We start from the raw sequence: 15,236 nt of genomic DNA on the forward strand, positions 1-15,236 counted from the left end.
TTTCTCTTTTTTTAAAAAAAAAATACTATAATAGGCACTGCTCTGAGGAGCTAGCGTCTCTTGTGCCATCTACTAAAATTCATTCTTGTTTTACTCGTCATTCAATTATGTCTCATCCTTTAACTGAGACAATACCTAAATGCTTCAAAAACTCATTTTCGTCTTATTTTTTTCTTCGAACATCAGTTCTTAAGAACTTGCTCCCTTTATCTTGTTTTCTGATTCATATAATTTGCAATCTTTTCTAATGATCTTGCAATCTTGCTCTATAAATTTTATCTTTTCTTTTCCAGTAACTTACAACTTTAATAGTGATTGCTTGCAGCCTTGTTGGAAGTGAAGAAGTTTAAAAGAAAAAAAAAGTTTTGTCACAAAAATAACTTTCTATTAAGCAACCAGTTGTAACCGGAGTTTTTCTGTGTAGTTTTTTCTGTATAGTTTTAGCTAACTAATTTCATTTGTATATATTTACTTTAACAAAAAAATTACATTTGTATTTTACCTGATGATTGCAATAGCAGGAGACTTAAAGTTGTGAAAATGACGTAGTTTTATTTTCTAGTATATATATATATATATATATATATATATATATATATATATATATATATATATATATATATATATATATATATATATATATATATATATATATATATATATATATATATATATATATATATATATACACACAAACTAATTTTAAACACCAGATAACACAAATTCTCTCAATGCTATATAATTTATTTAAAATTTTCGCCGGATTAAAGGCACCGGCATCATCAGCATATAATATAATATAATTACTAAAACTGTGACCGTTATATAACAAAAAAAAATTTTAAACGTTTTTTGACGTCATTTTTATAATGGCTTCTTTTACATAAGTATGAAAAAAAATGAAGTCCAAAAATTTGTTTTAACATATTGTCCATTGACCAAATTTATACTACCGTATATTGGAGAACATTGATGTTTTTGTATCTCCAAGGGTTTACGGACTTTTCTTTCAAGTGTTTTTATCCTCAACTTTAAGTGTTTCTGCCTTATCCCATTCAATATCATTCAATATATTGCTTTATATTTATAATATCCCATTCAATATCATTCAATATATTGCTTTATATTTAAATGTAAGATAAACTTAGCTCCAATACCTTTTCAAAATTTATATGCAATAAAGCCCAAAAACAAATATGATCTAAGAAATGACAATTTTATTTATCAACATTATTCGCATACAAATTTTGGAAGTTCTCTTATATCTTATCGCGGAGCTTATTTGTGGAACCAAATAGTTTTAAAAAATTTTGATTTTTCCCAAAGTTGGAATTTTTCTTCTTTCAAAAACAAACTGAAAAAAGTTATTTTCTCAATAGAAAAAATTTTTGAGTTCTTCTGATCTCGTTTCTCTTTTATAAGTGTTTCTAAATGTAATTTAAAATATTTCTTTTTATTTTTTATTGTTTTTTTAATCGATATTTTATTTGTATGAAGGTTTTCATAAAAGCGGTATTTACTTATTTAAAATATTTGATTTTATTTTTTATTGTTTTGTTAAACGGTGTTTTATAATTGAGGTTATTTTATTTGTATGAAGGTTTTCTTAGACGGTATTTACTTTTTATTTTATATTTTTTTGAAACAATTGGTTTATAACTTTTGTATTGTTAAACGGTTCTCGGTGACAGGATCTTATGATCCTTTCGAGTTTCCGTGTTCTTCATATATTATGTACCAACGACACTTTTACCAGAGAATATTGTTAAATGAACAAAAAAAAAAAAAAAAAAAATATCCTCATCGAAATTTACTCTATGCAAAGCTAATGCAGACTGGTTTAACTTGACTTCAGTCAAAAATTTTTGGTGTTGTTGAACCCTTGTTCGGATTTGAAGTTTTGATTCACCGACATGCACTGTGAAACATTTGCACTTAATTAAATAGGTTCCAGGTTGGCTGTTGCGTGGTAATTTTAATTTATTTCTAGACTTTAATTGCGTTTTTAGGTTAGCATTTGATTTAAAAACAGTTCTGTAACCAGCTTTTCTGAATATTCTTCTAAGTCTGGGAGATATTATTGGTATCCATGGAAAAGAGATAGTAGGAAGGTTATTAGAGTTTGATATAATTTCATTTTTATTTGCTAAACGTTTTTTTTGAACGTAATAATAAATTAAACAACTACTTATATACAATTTTATAAATTTTGAGTTGTGGATAACCTTTTTTGAAAACTTATCAGAACTCTTTTGTTTTGTTAGTATTGGGCATTATTTAAATGATACCTATTTTAATTTATTTTATCGCCGCTTTTTATCAAGTCCCTACCCCTTTGTTAAAACTTGTAATTTGTGGTTATTTACAATAAAAAGTAAATTATTTATTATTACTTTGTCAAAAGTACAGTTGGGTCAATTACAATACATTTTTTTCAATAGTGCAATAGGGTAGGGGAGACTTGGGCTAGTTGATTCAGTTTTTACTCTATGAGCTCTGTAGCCCTAACGGCACATTTTTTCGGAAATATTAGAGTGTAGTCTTAAAGAGTATGAATTTGGATAACTTATAAAAATTGCATTCATTAAAAAAAAAAAATTCTTAGGGTTTTCCCAGGCCCTCAAAAAAATAAAATTGCGCCAACTTACCCCACCACGGCGGTGTAAGTTGCTTATACTCAAGGGGTAAGTTGACTCCAGTAATAAAAATTAAAGTTAAAGGTCCTATTTATATGTATTCCATTAATATTTTAACCCCCAACCCTTTTTTTAAAAAGGAATCATAACTGAAATATACTTTTATTAATATCATTAAACTTTTGGATCAAGTCATTGTAAATTTTAAGCAAGAGTAGATATGATTAAAAAGTATAAAGTAAAAACAAAACAGTGTTCCCAATTTATGGTCATGCAATAAGAATTAAAACGTATATTGTTTTATTATATGCATATTTTCAACTAATTGAGTTTCAACTCGGCTAGGAGCAATTATTGCAAATAAAACGCAAAGAGTTTCCGATTATGCATGACTCGTGAGCCCAAAGATGATTTTAGGTGCATTGAACCCAGACTTGTTTACTTTTAGAAAACATTCCAACACAAATCAAACAAAAGCACTCCTTTCCTACAGAGCTATTTGAACGATTCAAACTTTTTTCCATTAAGTTACTTCCTTTACTATTTGATCTTTTACTCATCTTAATATTATATTTATTTAACTTTTTTGCTTGTTTTCTCACTTCTTTGCTAACTTTTTCTTTTTAGCTTATTCTTTTTCTATTTTTAAAACATTCGTATTTGGTAAATCTGTAAGAATTGATGTGGTTCTATTTCTTTTATTAACCCTAACTCTTTTTCTTGGTTCTGCTTTTTTGAATGGTTATAAATCTTCAGGTGATAGAACTACAGTTGACTCTGTAGATGCGCTGCTTGAGTATGAAATATTATGATGTAGTTTTGTATCTTTTGAGCAACCAGCTTCTAACATGTCATTCTCTAATATTGTAAAGTCAACATCATTTATTACTTATATTTAGCGCTGTATATTCCACATCACAGTCTTGTTTCGGAGTTGGTCTATCTGTGGTATAGGCTGGCATAAAATCGTGTTCACTAAAAATGTTATCATTTAGTGGGAAAACTCCTGTTTTTGCAAAAACCAGCCTTGATATTATTAATGGAAATGAGTAAACCAGGGTGCACTGTCTTCCATGCATTGCAAGCTGTCTTGTATATTTTTTAAAAGAAGTGTATTTCACAAACTTCAACCTCTATATCGAAGTGTATTTGGATTTTTAAAAAAAATCCAAATACACTTCGATATAGAGGTTGAAGTTTGTGGCCGCAATGAGGAGGAAATGAACAAACCGATACCCTATTTTATTCAAAGTAATCCAAAGCCTCTTCTGAAAGATGAGAGTCACGATTGTCTAATAGCAACAAAACGGGTTGTTCTTTTGTACTTCTGGCATATTTGACAAAAACAATGGGAAAACTGCAAAAATTGAACCTCGGTCATCCAAGCAGATGGGTTTGCTGCACCTGCGCTTCCATTTGAAGCACCATTTAAAAAATAGCTTTTAAATTTCACTCGAGGAAATATGAAAAATGGAAGAATTGAATTTCCCCAGGCAAAAAAAGTAACTCCCACAGTTACTAAATTGCATCTTTCAGCCGAAGTAATATGACCAGTTTGTTTAAAACCTTTTCTTGCAACAGTTTGATCTGGAGTTTAAACTGTGGTAATACCAGTTTCATCCATATTCCAAATATCTCCACTTTCCAACTTTAAACGTTTAAGAACAGTTTGTAAGTTGTTGCAAAACTTTTGAACATTTGTTGGATTAAAGCTGTAAACACGTGCTTGACTTGTTGCCTCAAATTTCCTTATTGACAGTTTTTTATGCCTTTTGAGGTAAGCACTGAATCAGTCCTCTCCAGCTGCTTCATTTGCACTCCAATTATGAGGCTTTTTTTTGCTATTTGCTATTCCATACTGATAAGCTTGTTTCCTCACTTCCTTAGGATAAAGTCCATATCAAATATCAGAAACTTTAGTCACATATTGTTCTAACAAATCTTCTTGTAAATCAGTAAAGACCTAAATGAACAATATCAATATTAAAATAAATAACACTCTATATATATGGACACACACACACACACACAAAACACAGTTATAAAATATAACTGCTATGTTCTTTAACACGCGCACACAAAGAGGTTAACACACACTAACACACAGTTATAAAATATAACTGATATGCTCTTTTAAACCATTGAGCACTCTATTTGTAAATAAAAACACTAACATAATTTTTATGTACAACGTATATATATATATATATATATATATATATATATATATATATATATATATATATATATATATATATATATATATATATATATATATATACGTTGTACATAATAATTATGTTAGTGTACGTATACATATATATATATGTATATATATACATATATACGTATATATATATATATATATATATATATATATATATATATATATATATATATATATATATATATATGTATATATATATGTATATATATATATATATATATATATATATATATATATATATATATATATATATATATATATATATATATATATATATATATATATATGCCAGGGGGGCATAGGCCCCCCAATAATGTTTAAAAAAATGTTTTTTTTATAAGAAATCTATTGTAAAATATATTGAATGACTTTATTTCTATAGCATTTATTTTCTTGAAATAAACTTAAAAGCTGCGAATGCCTACATTTTATTGCAAAAAATGTAGTATTTATTGTAATGCACGTGAAGTTTTTACACATCACAATTCGATTGTCAATAATGTCATTATCATTTTTTTCGAATTATTATCAGCATTCTATTAAAAGGCAATTGTTTGTTTGTTTGTTTTGCTGAGAACAAGAGTTGTTGAGAACAAGAGTAGTTAAGTAATGTCGTGCACAAAATTTATTAACATATCGAAATGGTTTACAAAAGTAGTACAGTACGTCGAACAAAAATTTATATTATTTTAAATTTTATATATTATTTAAATAGTTTATATATTTTTTTACTTAGGTATTTTATATTCATCGATCTAACAGGAATATTTTGTAAAACTTTAATATTGCAAATTTAGCGTACTTTTTTAAAAGTGCCTCAATTTTCAGATGTAAATGTTACACATAATAGATACCGTTTTTATGTTATCCGATATTAATTTACTTTTTATAAATTCTTTCCAACCATCTTTTATAGGCCAAATGAACAAGAGGAACCTGAAATATCAAAAAACTTGGAGAAACCTTGCAATTCACAACAATGTTCAACGGAAACTATTAAGAATTTAAACCAGCCTTACCAGCCTAGAAATTTTAACATCCCATCAAGTACGTTTGGAAAGGATCCAAAGCAAAGATCATTTAACCGATCGATCGATCCGATCGAACCGAGCTTCGATCGATTTCCATGGCTACACTACAGCCAAGATAAAGATGCTGCTTTTTGTTTTACCTACATAACTGCTTTAAGTTTTAAATCCTTTAAATCCTTACATTTTGGATTACATTACTGGACCTGAAAATGTAAGGATATTGCAGAGCTTCTTGACACCGAATTGGCTAAAGGTAAAAAAACTAATCGAAAAATGCTATTAAAGATTGTTCAAATCTTTAATAGTTCGAGTAAACTTCGAGGAAACTGGATTACTTTTACTTTGCAGCGAGGATTACAAAGAACTGACCTCGTGTCTTGAAAAAAAAACAAATCGTTTTGTTTCACCAGCAATATAAAATGAAATAATTGAAATTATGGCACTACACGTTTTGCGCAAGATTGTCAACAACATACAGTCAGCAGCTATCTTTAGTGTTCTTTTAGACGAAACATGTGATGTTTCCAATACGGAGCAGCTAGTAGTTTGTTTTCGGTGGGTTGATGATGATTAACAAACACACGAAGAGTTCATTAGTATGCATCCGTTACCAAATACAACGTCCGAAGAAATTCTGCGTGTTCTCAAAGACATTCTCTTGAGAATGAATTTGAAATTGGAAAATGCACGTGGTCAGTGTTACGACAGAGCTGCTTCTGGTCCAATATCTGGAGTAGCAACTGAGATAAAGTGAATGAATAAAAAGTGTTTATACACGCATTGTTATGGCCATGCCTTAAATCTTGCAATTTGAGATTTCATCAAAAATATTGATGAAACCTTTAGAACAGCATATGAAACCTTTAGAACAGCATATGAAATTTGCAAACTTGTTAAAAAGTCACCTAAAAGAAATACCAAACTCGAAGCTATCCGAGAGTTAACAAAAAACAATTCAAAATCGATCCATAAATTTTGTCCAACAAGGTGGACAGTGCGAGGAGATGTTCTTGAATCGTTTCTAGAAAACTATCACGAGCTAATGAAACTTTGGAGATGGTCATTGCAGGATTTTAACGATACAGAGATGAAAGCAAGAATTCGGGGAGTAAAGTTTGTAATGTCAACATTTGACTTCATTTTTTGTTGCTATCTTGGTGAATGATATACTCACAAAGAGGCAGTTGATAAAACTGATTTAGCCGAAATTGCGAATGAATTTTTTTTCTTTTTTTTCAATCAAAGAAACCCCAGGCCCCCCCAATATCAAAATTGTGGTTACGGCTCTGATATATATATATATATATATATATATATATATATATATATATATATATATATATATATATATATATATATATATATATATATATATATATATATATATATATATATACAGGCCGGTTTAACTACTAGGCGAACTAGGCGGCCGCCTAGGGCGGCAAGTTTTCTAGGGCGACACTAAAACTAGCTACATAAAAAATAAATATATTAAAAAAAAATTGCTAAAATCTTTTTCAAATCGCTTTGAATTGAATTTAGGAGATTTGAAATAGTACTCTTTTAATTCGCGTCAAATAAAACAAAAGAATCAACTTTGATACTTTTGTTCCATTTGACGCGGTTTCCTTTTTCTTTTAATACTTTTTTATGCAGAATGAAATTTTAGAGCAATTAATACAATGCACAGTGGGCCAGTAGGTGGACAAAATGGGAAAAATTTTAGTTGTCTAATCTTGAAAACCTATTTAATTTTAGTATCTACATATATTAGGAGAAATCTATTGATAATTTATTTATATTAAATCCCTTAGTTACCAGGACTCTAAGCATTTGAATATTGAGATAAAATAAAAAAAATAAAAAATTATAAATAAGTAATTAACGGTGACATCAACGTTGTGTTATATTTCAATTACATATACGTTTTTGAAACAAAAAATTAGTACATGTTATTCTAGAGTATTTAGAGATAAGAAAAACCAATGTGTGAAATAAATTTGTTATAGCATGTTATCTAAGTTATACTTTGAAAATCACAGATTAAAAAAAAAAATTTCTTAAGAAACTTATTTTTTGCCGCACAATAACTAATAACTACCACAATTTGCCATGTGTTGTCTTATATTTATTTGAACTATATGATGCTTCAATCGAGTTTTAATTGATTGCTCGTCCCCTTAAATCCCCGTTCAGATTTTATGTATGTTTTAACTTGGTTGCTATGGTACTAAATTTTGCATAGCAACAACTCATTTTTACATTAACGTTGTTTTAACAGTATTTTACTTGCGCTAAATACACAATATTGGGGTATGTATTAAAATGAGATTCAGAATTCTTATGAGGTTAACTTTTTTTGGTTACTATGGATACCTTACTTTGCATAACATAGCAACAACATATTTTCGGTAGTTGTTAGTAATTTAATTACTAACACTGACAGTAATTTAATTACTTTTAATTTTAATTACTAACACTTGTAGTAACTTAATTACTAACAAGTATTAGTAGTCCAGGCGGCATATATATTATAACATTTTACTTTTAAATACAAAATACTTGTTACAATAATTATTTAGATATGTTTTTGTTAAACTTAGACATTCATAATTTCTCCAAAAAAACAATCTTAGTATTTCAAAACAAAATATTACTGAAGATATATTAAAATTTATTCAGCCAAAATTTGCTGATTTTAAAGATGTTGATTTTAGACATGCTGTTCAACGATTTGTTTACTTGTATAAAAAAAAGTGGAAATCTGCAAACTATACTGTGAAAAATTTTGAAAAGAAGTTTGTGAACTGGCTTAATGAATATTTAATTGTCAGAAAAAAAGACAATGAACCAAATGCAAGTAGACGTGGTCGAAAACCAGTTGCATTTGATAATAGTTCTAATAAAACTAAAAAACGGCGTGATTCTTGTTTAATTGAATCTCATTCATCCAATGAATTATTTTTTGCTGCTAATAAAAAATTTAGAGATGAATCTGTTGTTATTGCTGCCAAGAATGTTTTAAATATATATAATACAGATAAAGCAACTAAATATTCAGCAGACGAAGCACTGGCTTTAATAATTGATGCAAATCTGACAAAAGCTTCCTATCAATTGATTAGAAGCGGAGCCTTGGAGAAAGAATATAACATCTACCCCGCTTACAATGATGTCAGAGATGCAAAATTGAAATGTTATCCTGCAAACATAACAGTGGAGGACTATTCAGCTTCAGTTCCTTTAAAAGATTTAATGACTCATACTTTGCAAAGAATCTGTGCTGTTCAGGAACCTGTGCTAAGGCACTTGATATTGAACGACAAAGCAATAAAAACAATGACACTAACGTGTAAGGCTGGTTTTGATGGTGCTACTGGCCAAAGCATTTATAAACAAGTTTTATCAGAACCCGACATTAACAGAGATTTAAAGCGTGAAGAATCATTATTTATTACTTGTCTTGTCCAATTGGATTTGACTGGATTTAACAACAGCAACGAAAAGGTGCCTATTTGGAGAAATCAAAAGTCGTCCTCCACAGCCTATTGTAGACCCATAAGATTTGCATGCAAAATGGAATCCAAGGAACCTGTGATTGAAGAAGATCAGTACATTAAAAGTGAGATAGAAAGCTTGGGTATGATTTTATTAGAGGTTTGCGGATCTTCTATTGAAGTGAATTGTATTATTGAACTTACAATGATTGATGGGAAGGTTCAAACAATATTATCTGAAAAAAATAACTCATACCAATGCTGGTTCAGTGTGTGGTGTCTCTCCAAAAAATATGAATAGTCTTGATATCCTTAATATAGATTATACTAACAGAGAGTTCAAATATGGTCTTTCCAGTCTTCATGCATGGATTCGATTTTGAGATGTTATTGCACATTGCATATAAAGAAGAAACAAGAAAGTGGCAAGCAAGATCTAAAGAACACAAAGAAAAGGCATCTGTAGCTAAACAAAAGATTCAGACTGATTTTATGAACAAAATGGGACTTGTTGTTGATTTCCCTAAAAGTGGTGGTTCTGGAACAAGTAATGATGGCAATACCTCAAGGCGTGCTTTTGCAGCATATGAACAAACAGCTGAAATTCTGGGTATTGACCAAAACCTTATATTCAGATTTTACATTATCTTGGTAACGCTCTCTTCAGGATATGAAACAGACTGCTTAAAGTTCAAGGATTATTGTTTTGACACTTTTAGACTATATGTGTCCCTTTATCCATGGTATTACATGGCTCAATCAGTTCACAAAGTATTGATACATGGACATGACATAATTAAAAGCCTTACATTACCCATCGGACTTATGTCAGAGGAAGCTCAAGAGGCTAGAAATAAAGACTTTAAATTTTATCGCGAAAATTTCAGCCGAAAAACATCCAGAAAAGCAACAAATACTGATCTTATCAATAGACTCCTAGTTTCCAGTGATCCTGTTATTTCATCATTGCGTAAATCAACATCACACCAAACAAATCATAAAGCATTTCCTTCAGATGTTTTACAATTACTTAAACAATCTTCAAACGATATTATTGTTTTATAATTTTTTGATGTAATTTAAAATTGATAACGTTTTCTTGCACTATTTTTTGCTTTTATTATTCCTAAAACATTATTTACCTAAATACTCAATTTTTATTCAATATAGGTGGGTCAAAAATCCGATAAGATATTCAAATATCAATTTACCACTTTGTAACTAAGGAAAGTATCCGGTAACTAAGCAATATAAGTTTCCATAACAACTAAATTTAAAAAATTATCACTTTTGTAAGAAGTGTGATCTCATATTGGTACTCATGCCAAATTTAGTGAATATAGCACTTATAAAATATCTGCAGATAACAAAAGTAGGTTGTTGCTAAGCAAAATAAAGGTATCCATAGCAACGAAATAAAAAAATATTACCTTCATAAAAAGCGCAGACATCATATTAGTACTCATACTAATTTTAGTGAATATAGCTCTAATATTAAATTAGTTATGAATTTTGTCCAGTAAAAGTGCATTCTGGCCCACTGTGCAGTGCAAAGTTTTCATTTCTCATTTATTTTAACACGTTTAACTTTATGGAAAAAATTGTTTTTGCTTGCGTCTTAATTCAGAAATAGTAAGAAATTAATTTTAATTAAATATTCGGTGATAGCAATTACGAAGTAGTATAGTAACAAATTAACTGATTTATATTGTGTTTTTATACTAATAGAGTTTTATTTTTTATATTTATGGAGCTTTAAAAATTTTAAAATGTATCTTTAAAACTTTTATAAGGAAGTTTAAATAATATTTTAATTTAAGGATATTAAAAATGCCCGAGGTGTTCATTTTTATTATTTTTAGCAGTTTCCTTTGTTATTTCAATCCACGATGGCAGAAAGAAAAAAATTGTCCGGTGCGCAATATCGTAAACGACGAGCTGCAAATGAAGGGTTTAAAACAAAACAGGCTGGTTCTTTGTTAAAGTATTTATGTTTACCGCAGAGAAATGAAAATGTCACAGATGAGTTAAAAAATCAAGTTGAAGCAGACAGAGAAGCCGATGAGATGACAGTATCAGAAGAGTTTGAATTACATAATGTAATACACGTAGCACACAAAGAATCTGAAGTGCATAAAATTGATATTTTCTCTGGTCTATATGCTAACTATAGCGATCCGGCTACTTGGGTCGTATTTGATGATGAGATGCGACAACTTTTGATAGAACATGGACCAAAACAAGTCGATCAGTTTGACTTTCCTAAGGACAGTATGCAAAGAAAATTTTCAAAAAGCCATTACAACCGCCGGCTTGTCAATGGAGATGAAGTTCGCAGGCATTGGCTGCAGTATTCTGTAAGTAACGACTCTGTGTATTGTTTCTGCTGCAAACTGTTTACCAGTAGCACAACAACTACATCATCTCTTTCTTCGAATGGTTCACATGATTGGAAAAATATGTCCGCAATTCTGTCAGGGCATGAGAAAAGCAGTGAACATCTAGCGAATTTTCAGTCATGGAAAGAGTTTGAGCTGCGACTGCGAAACAATAATACAATTGATGCCGAACATTCGCGTCTTGTTAAAAAAGAAGAACAGTATTGGCAGCAAATCTTGAAACGGCTAATAGCTTTAGTTAGAGTTCTTTGTATGCAAAATTTTTCGTGGAACACATGAGAAACTGAACACTGCTGATAACGGAAACTTTCTGAAATTTGTGGAATTTTTAGCTTTGTTTGACCCACTTATGGATGAGCATCTTCGAAAGATTAAAGACAATGAAACACATGTACATTACCTAGGCAAAGACATACAAAATGAATTGATTCACCTATTATCAAATGCAATCAAACAAAAAATTCTTAAATCTGCTTGTGATGCTAAGTACTTTTCAATAATTATAGATTGCACACCTGATGCTGGTCATGTTGAACAAATGACTATGATCATTCGCTTTTTGGATGTGATTTCAGATCCAAAAAATGGCGTTGCAGCAACAGCATATATAAAGGAACATTTCTTAGATTTTGTGCCTCTAAAGGAGACAACTGGTGCTGGTATGGCTGAAACTATCATTAAGCAGTTAGGCGAGATGTCTTTATCTATTGAAAACTTACGCGGTCAAGGATATGACAATGGCAGAAATATGAGGGGGAAAAATAAGGGTGTCCAACGAAGAATTTTAGATGTCAATCCCCGAGCATTGTTTATTCCTTGCTGTGCCCATACATTGAATTTGGCTGTTAACGATGCTGTTAAATGTTGCTTAGAAGCAACAGCCTTCTTTGATCTGGTACAACATGTATATGTATTCTTTTCTGCATCAACTCGTCGCTGGGAAGTTTTAACACGATATGTTTCTAATCTCACTGTTAAACCACTGAGTGAAACATGGTGGGAAAGCCGAATCAATGCTTTAAAACCTCTCCGTTATCAACTTGGTGATATCTACGATGCTCTTGCAGAGTTTGCGAACGACACTAATTTAACAGGAGCATCTGGTAATTCAAAACGGGTAGATGCACGGTTTATTGCAAACGCTATTTTTAGTTTTAAGTTTGTCGTTTCTCTGGTTGTGTGCTACGACGTGTTGTTTGAGATTAATATGACTAGTAAGCAACTTCAGGCAAAAGATTTAGATATGCATGGCGCCATGAATTATCTTAAAAAAACAAAGAAGTTTCTTGCAAATCGCAGAAATGAAATGGAGTTTAAGAAAATACTAGTAGATGCAGTTGAAATTGCAGTCAGTTTAGAGATACCTGCACTTTTTGAACCCGAACCAACCCGTATCAGAAGAAAGAATAAACAGTTTACGTATGAAGGAGATGACGAACCTATTCAAGATCCAAAAGAAAATTTCAAAATAAACTTTTACTTTGCTATTCTTGACACAGCAATACAATCGGTTAAAGAAAGATTTACTCATATACAAAAAATAATTTCGTTGTTTGGTTTTCTCTACGATGTTCACAGTTTACAGGGTGTAACTAACAAAGAAGTTGGGGAACATTGCTTAAATCTTGAGAAAGCTTTGCAACATGGAGACTCCAAAGATATCGATGCAGCTGATCTATGTAGTGAACTGAAATCAATTTTAAGACGAGTTGAAAGATGTACATTGCCACTAGATTTACTGAATTTTATATTAAAAAATAATCTAGCAGATTGTGTCCCCAACACTTTTATAGCTTTAAGAATCCTCTTGACACTTCCAGTTTCCGTGGCTAGCGGTGAGCGAAGCTTCTCAAAACTCAAATTGATAAAAACATTTTTGTTAACGTCTATGCAGCAAGAAAGACTTGCTGGATTAGCTACTCTGTCAATTGAACATGAAATTTCTAGAAACATTAACCTGATGGAACTCGTTTCTACATTAGCAAAAACAAAAGCGCGAAAAGGGAAGTTTTGAAATTATTTATTTATATATTATAAAGTTACACGAATATACGCCTCTTTATGATTATGCATGCATGTGTTCTTCCGAATGTAAAAACAAAATGTTATAACAAAACATAATCATTTCTTTGTGAAGGTTGGGGAGGGGGTAGGGGCGCATTGTGTCAAATTTGCCTAGGGCGCCAAATACTCTTGCGCCGGCCCTGTATATATATATATATATATATATATATATATATGTATATAGACCGACCTGTCTAGATTTTATGTAACCTGATATTTGCTGACCATGATATTGTTGCTTTTCGCAGTATCGGGACCAACGTTATTTAGGGATATTAAAATCTTTGGCTGTTTTTCGTATAGATTTTCCTTTAATAAAACAGCATCAACAGGATTTTTATAACCTTTTAAGGAGTTATACCCCTCTCTTTTTTTCTTTTATAATTTCGCATGTGATATATCTATCTAATCGATTTTAATATAATATTTCAAAAAGTTATAAATTTAAAAATTAAAAACTATTAAAATTCACGTCCAATCGCAATCGGGTTTAGTTGAAATATACGGCCAAATTGCCCCGTCAATACTTTGTCAACTAACCCCGACAGCTATTTGGTCACAAACTCCCTACCGATCCCTGAAAAAGGTAAATAATAAAAATGGAGGGAGACAGATTTCACTAAACCATGCAGAATATAACTCAAATCAAGTTTAAGTGCACTTAATGCAACTGCTTTTAAAAATTGAAAAAATAAAGAAGTTGTAAAAGTTACAAAAATTGGAAAAAACATAAATCACAAAATCTTTTATGCGCATGCGCAAATCCTTACAAAACTACAGTGAAAGATGAAATGGTCAACAAGGTAGATTTCCAGAGATTAATGGCACTTTCTGATGAAAGGCTTTGCATATAAACGCAATTCGTCAACTTACCCCTGCTGCCAACTAGCCCCGGTCTCCCCTACAGTTGATTAATATTGTCAATAGTAGTTAACCATATATGTATATAACCACATATATATATGTGTATATATATACATACATACATATATATATATATATATATATATATATATATATATATATATATATATATATATATATATATACATATATATATATATATATATATATATATATATATATATATATATATATATATATATATACACATACATACATTAAGTCATAACAATAATTATCGCTACCTCTGCAAATTTGTGCGATTTGTCGGGTGTATGGTAAAAAGTTTCCTTGATGATTTACTAAAAACTAATGATGAACATATCTTAATGACTGGTAACGTTTTGCACCTAAAAACGTCTGATAAACATATCTTAATGACTGGTAATGTTTTGCACCTAAGAAGCAACTACGAAATTTTTTTTTATAAGACTAATAAATTTAAAATACTATCGTTAAACTCTGATAAAATACCACAG

General features: G+C 30.2%; 2 protein-coding genes across 2 annotated transcripts; both read left to right on the plus strand.

The window, feature by feature from the left end:
* Window positions 1-11,280: 11,280 nt before the first annotated feature.
* Window positions 11,281-12,069, plus strand: LOC136074069 (zinc finger MYM-type protein 5-like). Its single transcript, XM_065786368.1, has one exon. The coding sequence runs from the start codon at window positions 11,281-11,283 to the stop codon at window positions 12,067-12,069; it is 789 nt and encodes a 262-aa protein (XP_065642440.1).
* Window positions 12,070-12,139: 70 nt separating this feature from the next.
* Window positions 12,140-13,804, plus strand: LOC136074070 (zinc finger MYM-type protein 1-like). Its single transcript, XM_065786369.1, has one exon. The coding sequence runs from the start codon at window positions 12,140-12,142 to the stop codon at window positions 13,802-13,804; it is 1,665 nt and encodes a 554-aa protein (XP_065642441.1).
* The last annotated feature ends 1,432 nt before the right edge of the window (window positions 13,805-15,236 follow it).

Source organism: Hydra vulgaris, chromosome 01 (genome assembly GCF_038396675.1).
Source record: "Hydra vulgaris chromosome 01, alternate assembly HydraT2T_AEP".
NCBI classification, from domain to species: Eukaryota; Metazoa; Cnidaria; class Hydrozoa; order Anthoathecata; family Hydridae; genus Hydra; species Hydra vulgaris.

Coding starts and splice junctions, on each gene's coding strand:
- LOC136074069 (XM_065786368.1), top strand. CDS start 11,281: ATGGCAGAAAGAAAAAAATTGTCCGGTGCGCAATATCGTAAACGACGA.
- LOC136074070 (XM_065786369.1), top strand. CDS start 12,140: ATGGATGAGCATCTTCGAAAGATTAAAGACAATGAAACACATGTACAT.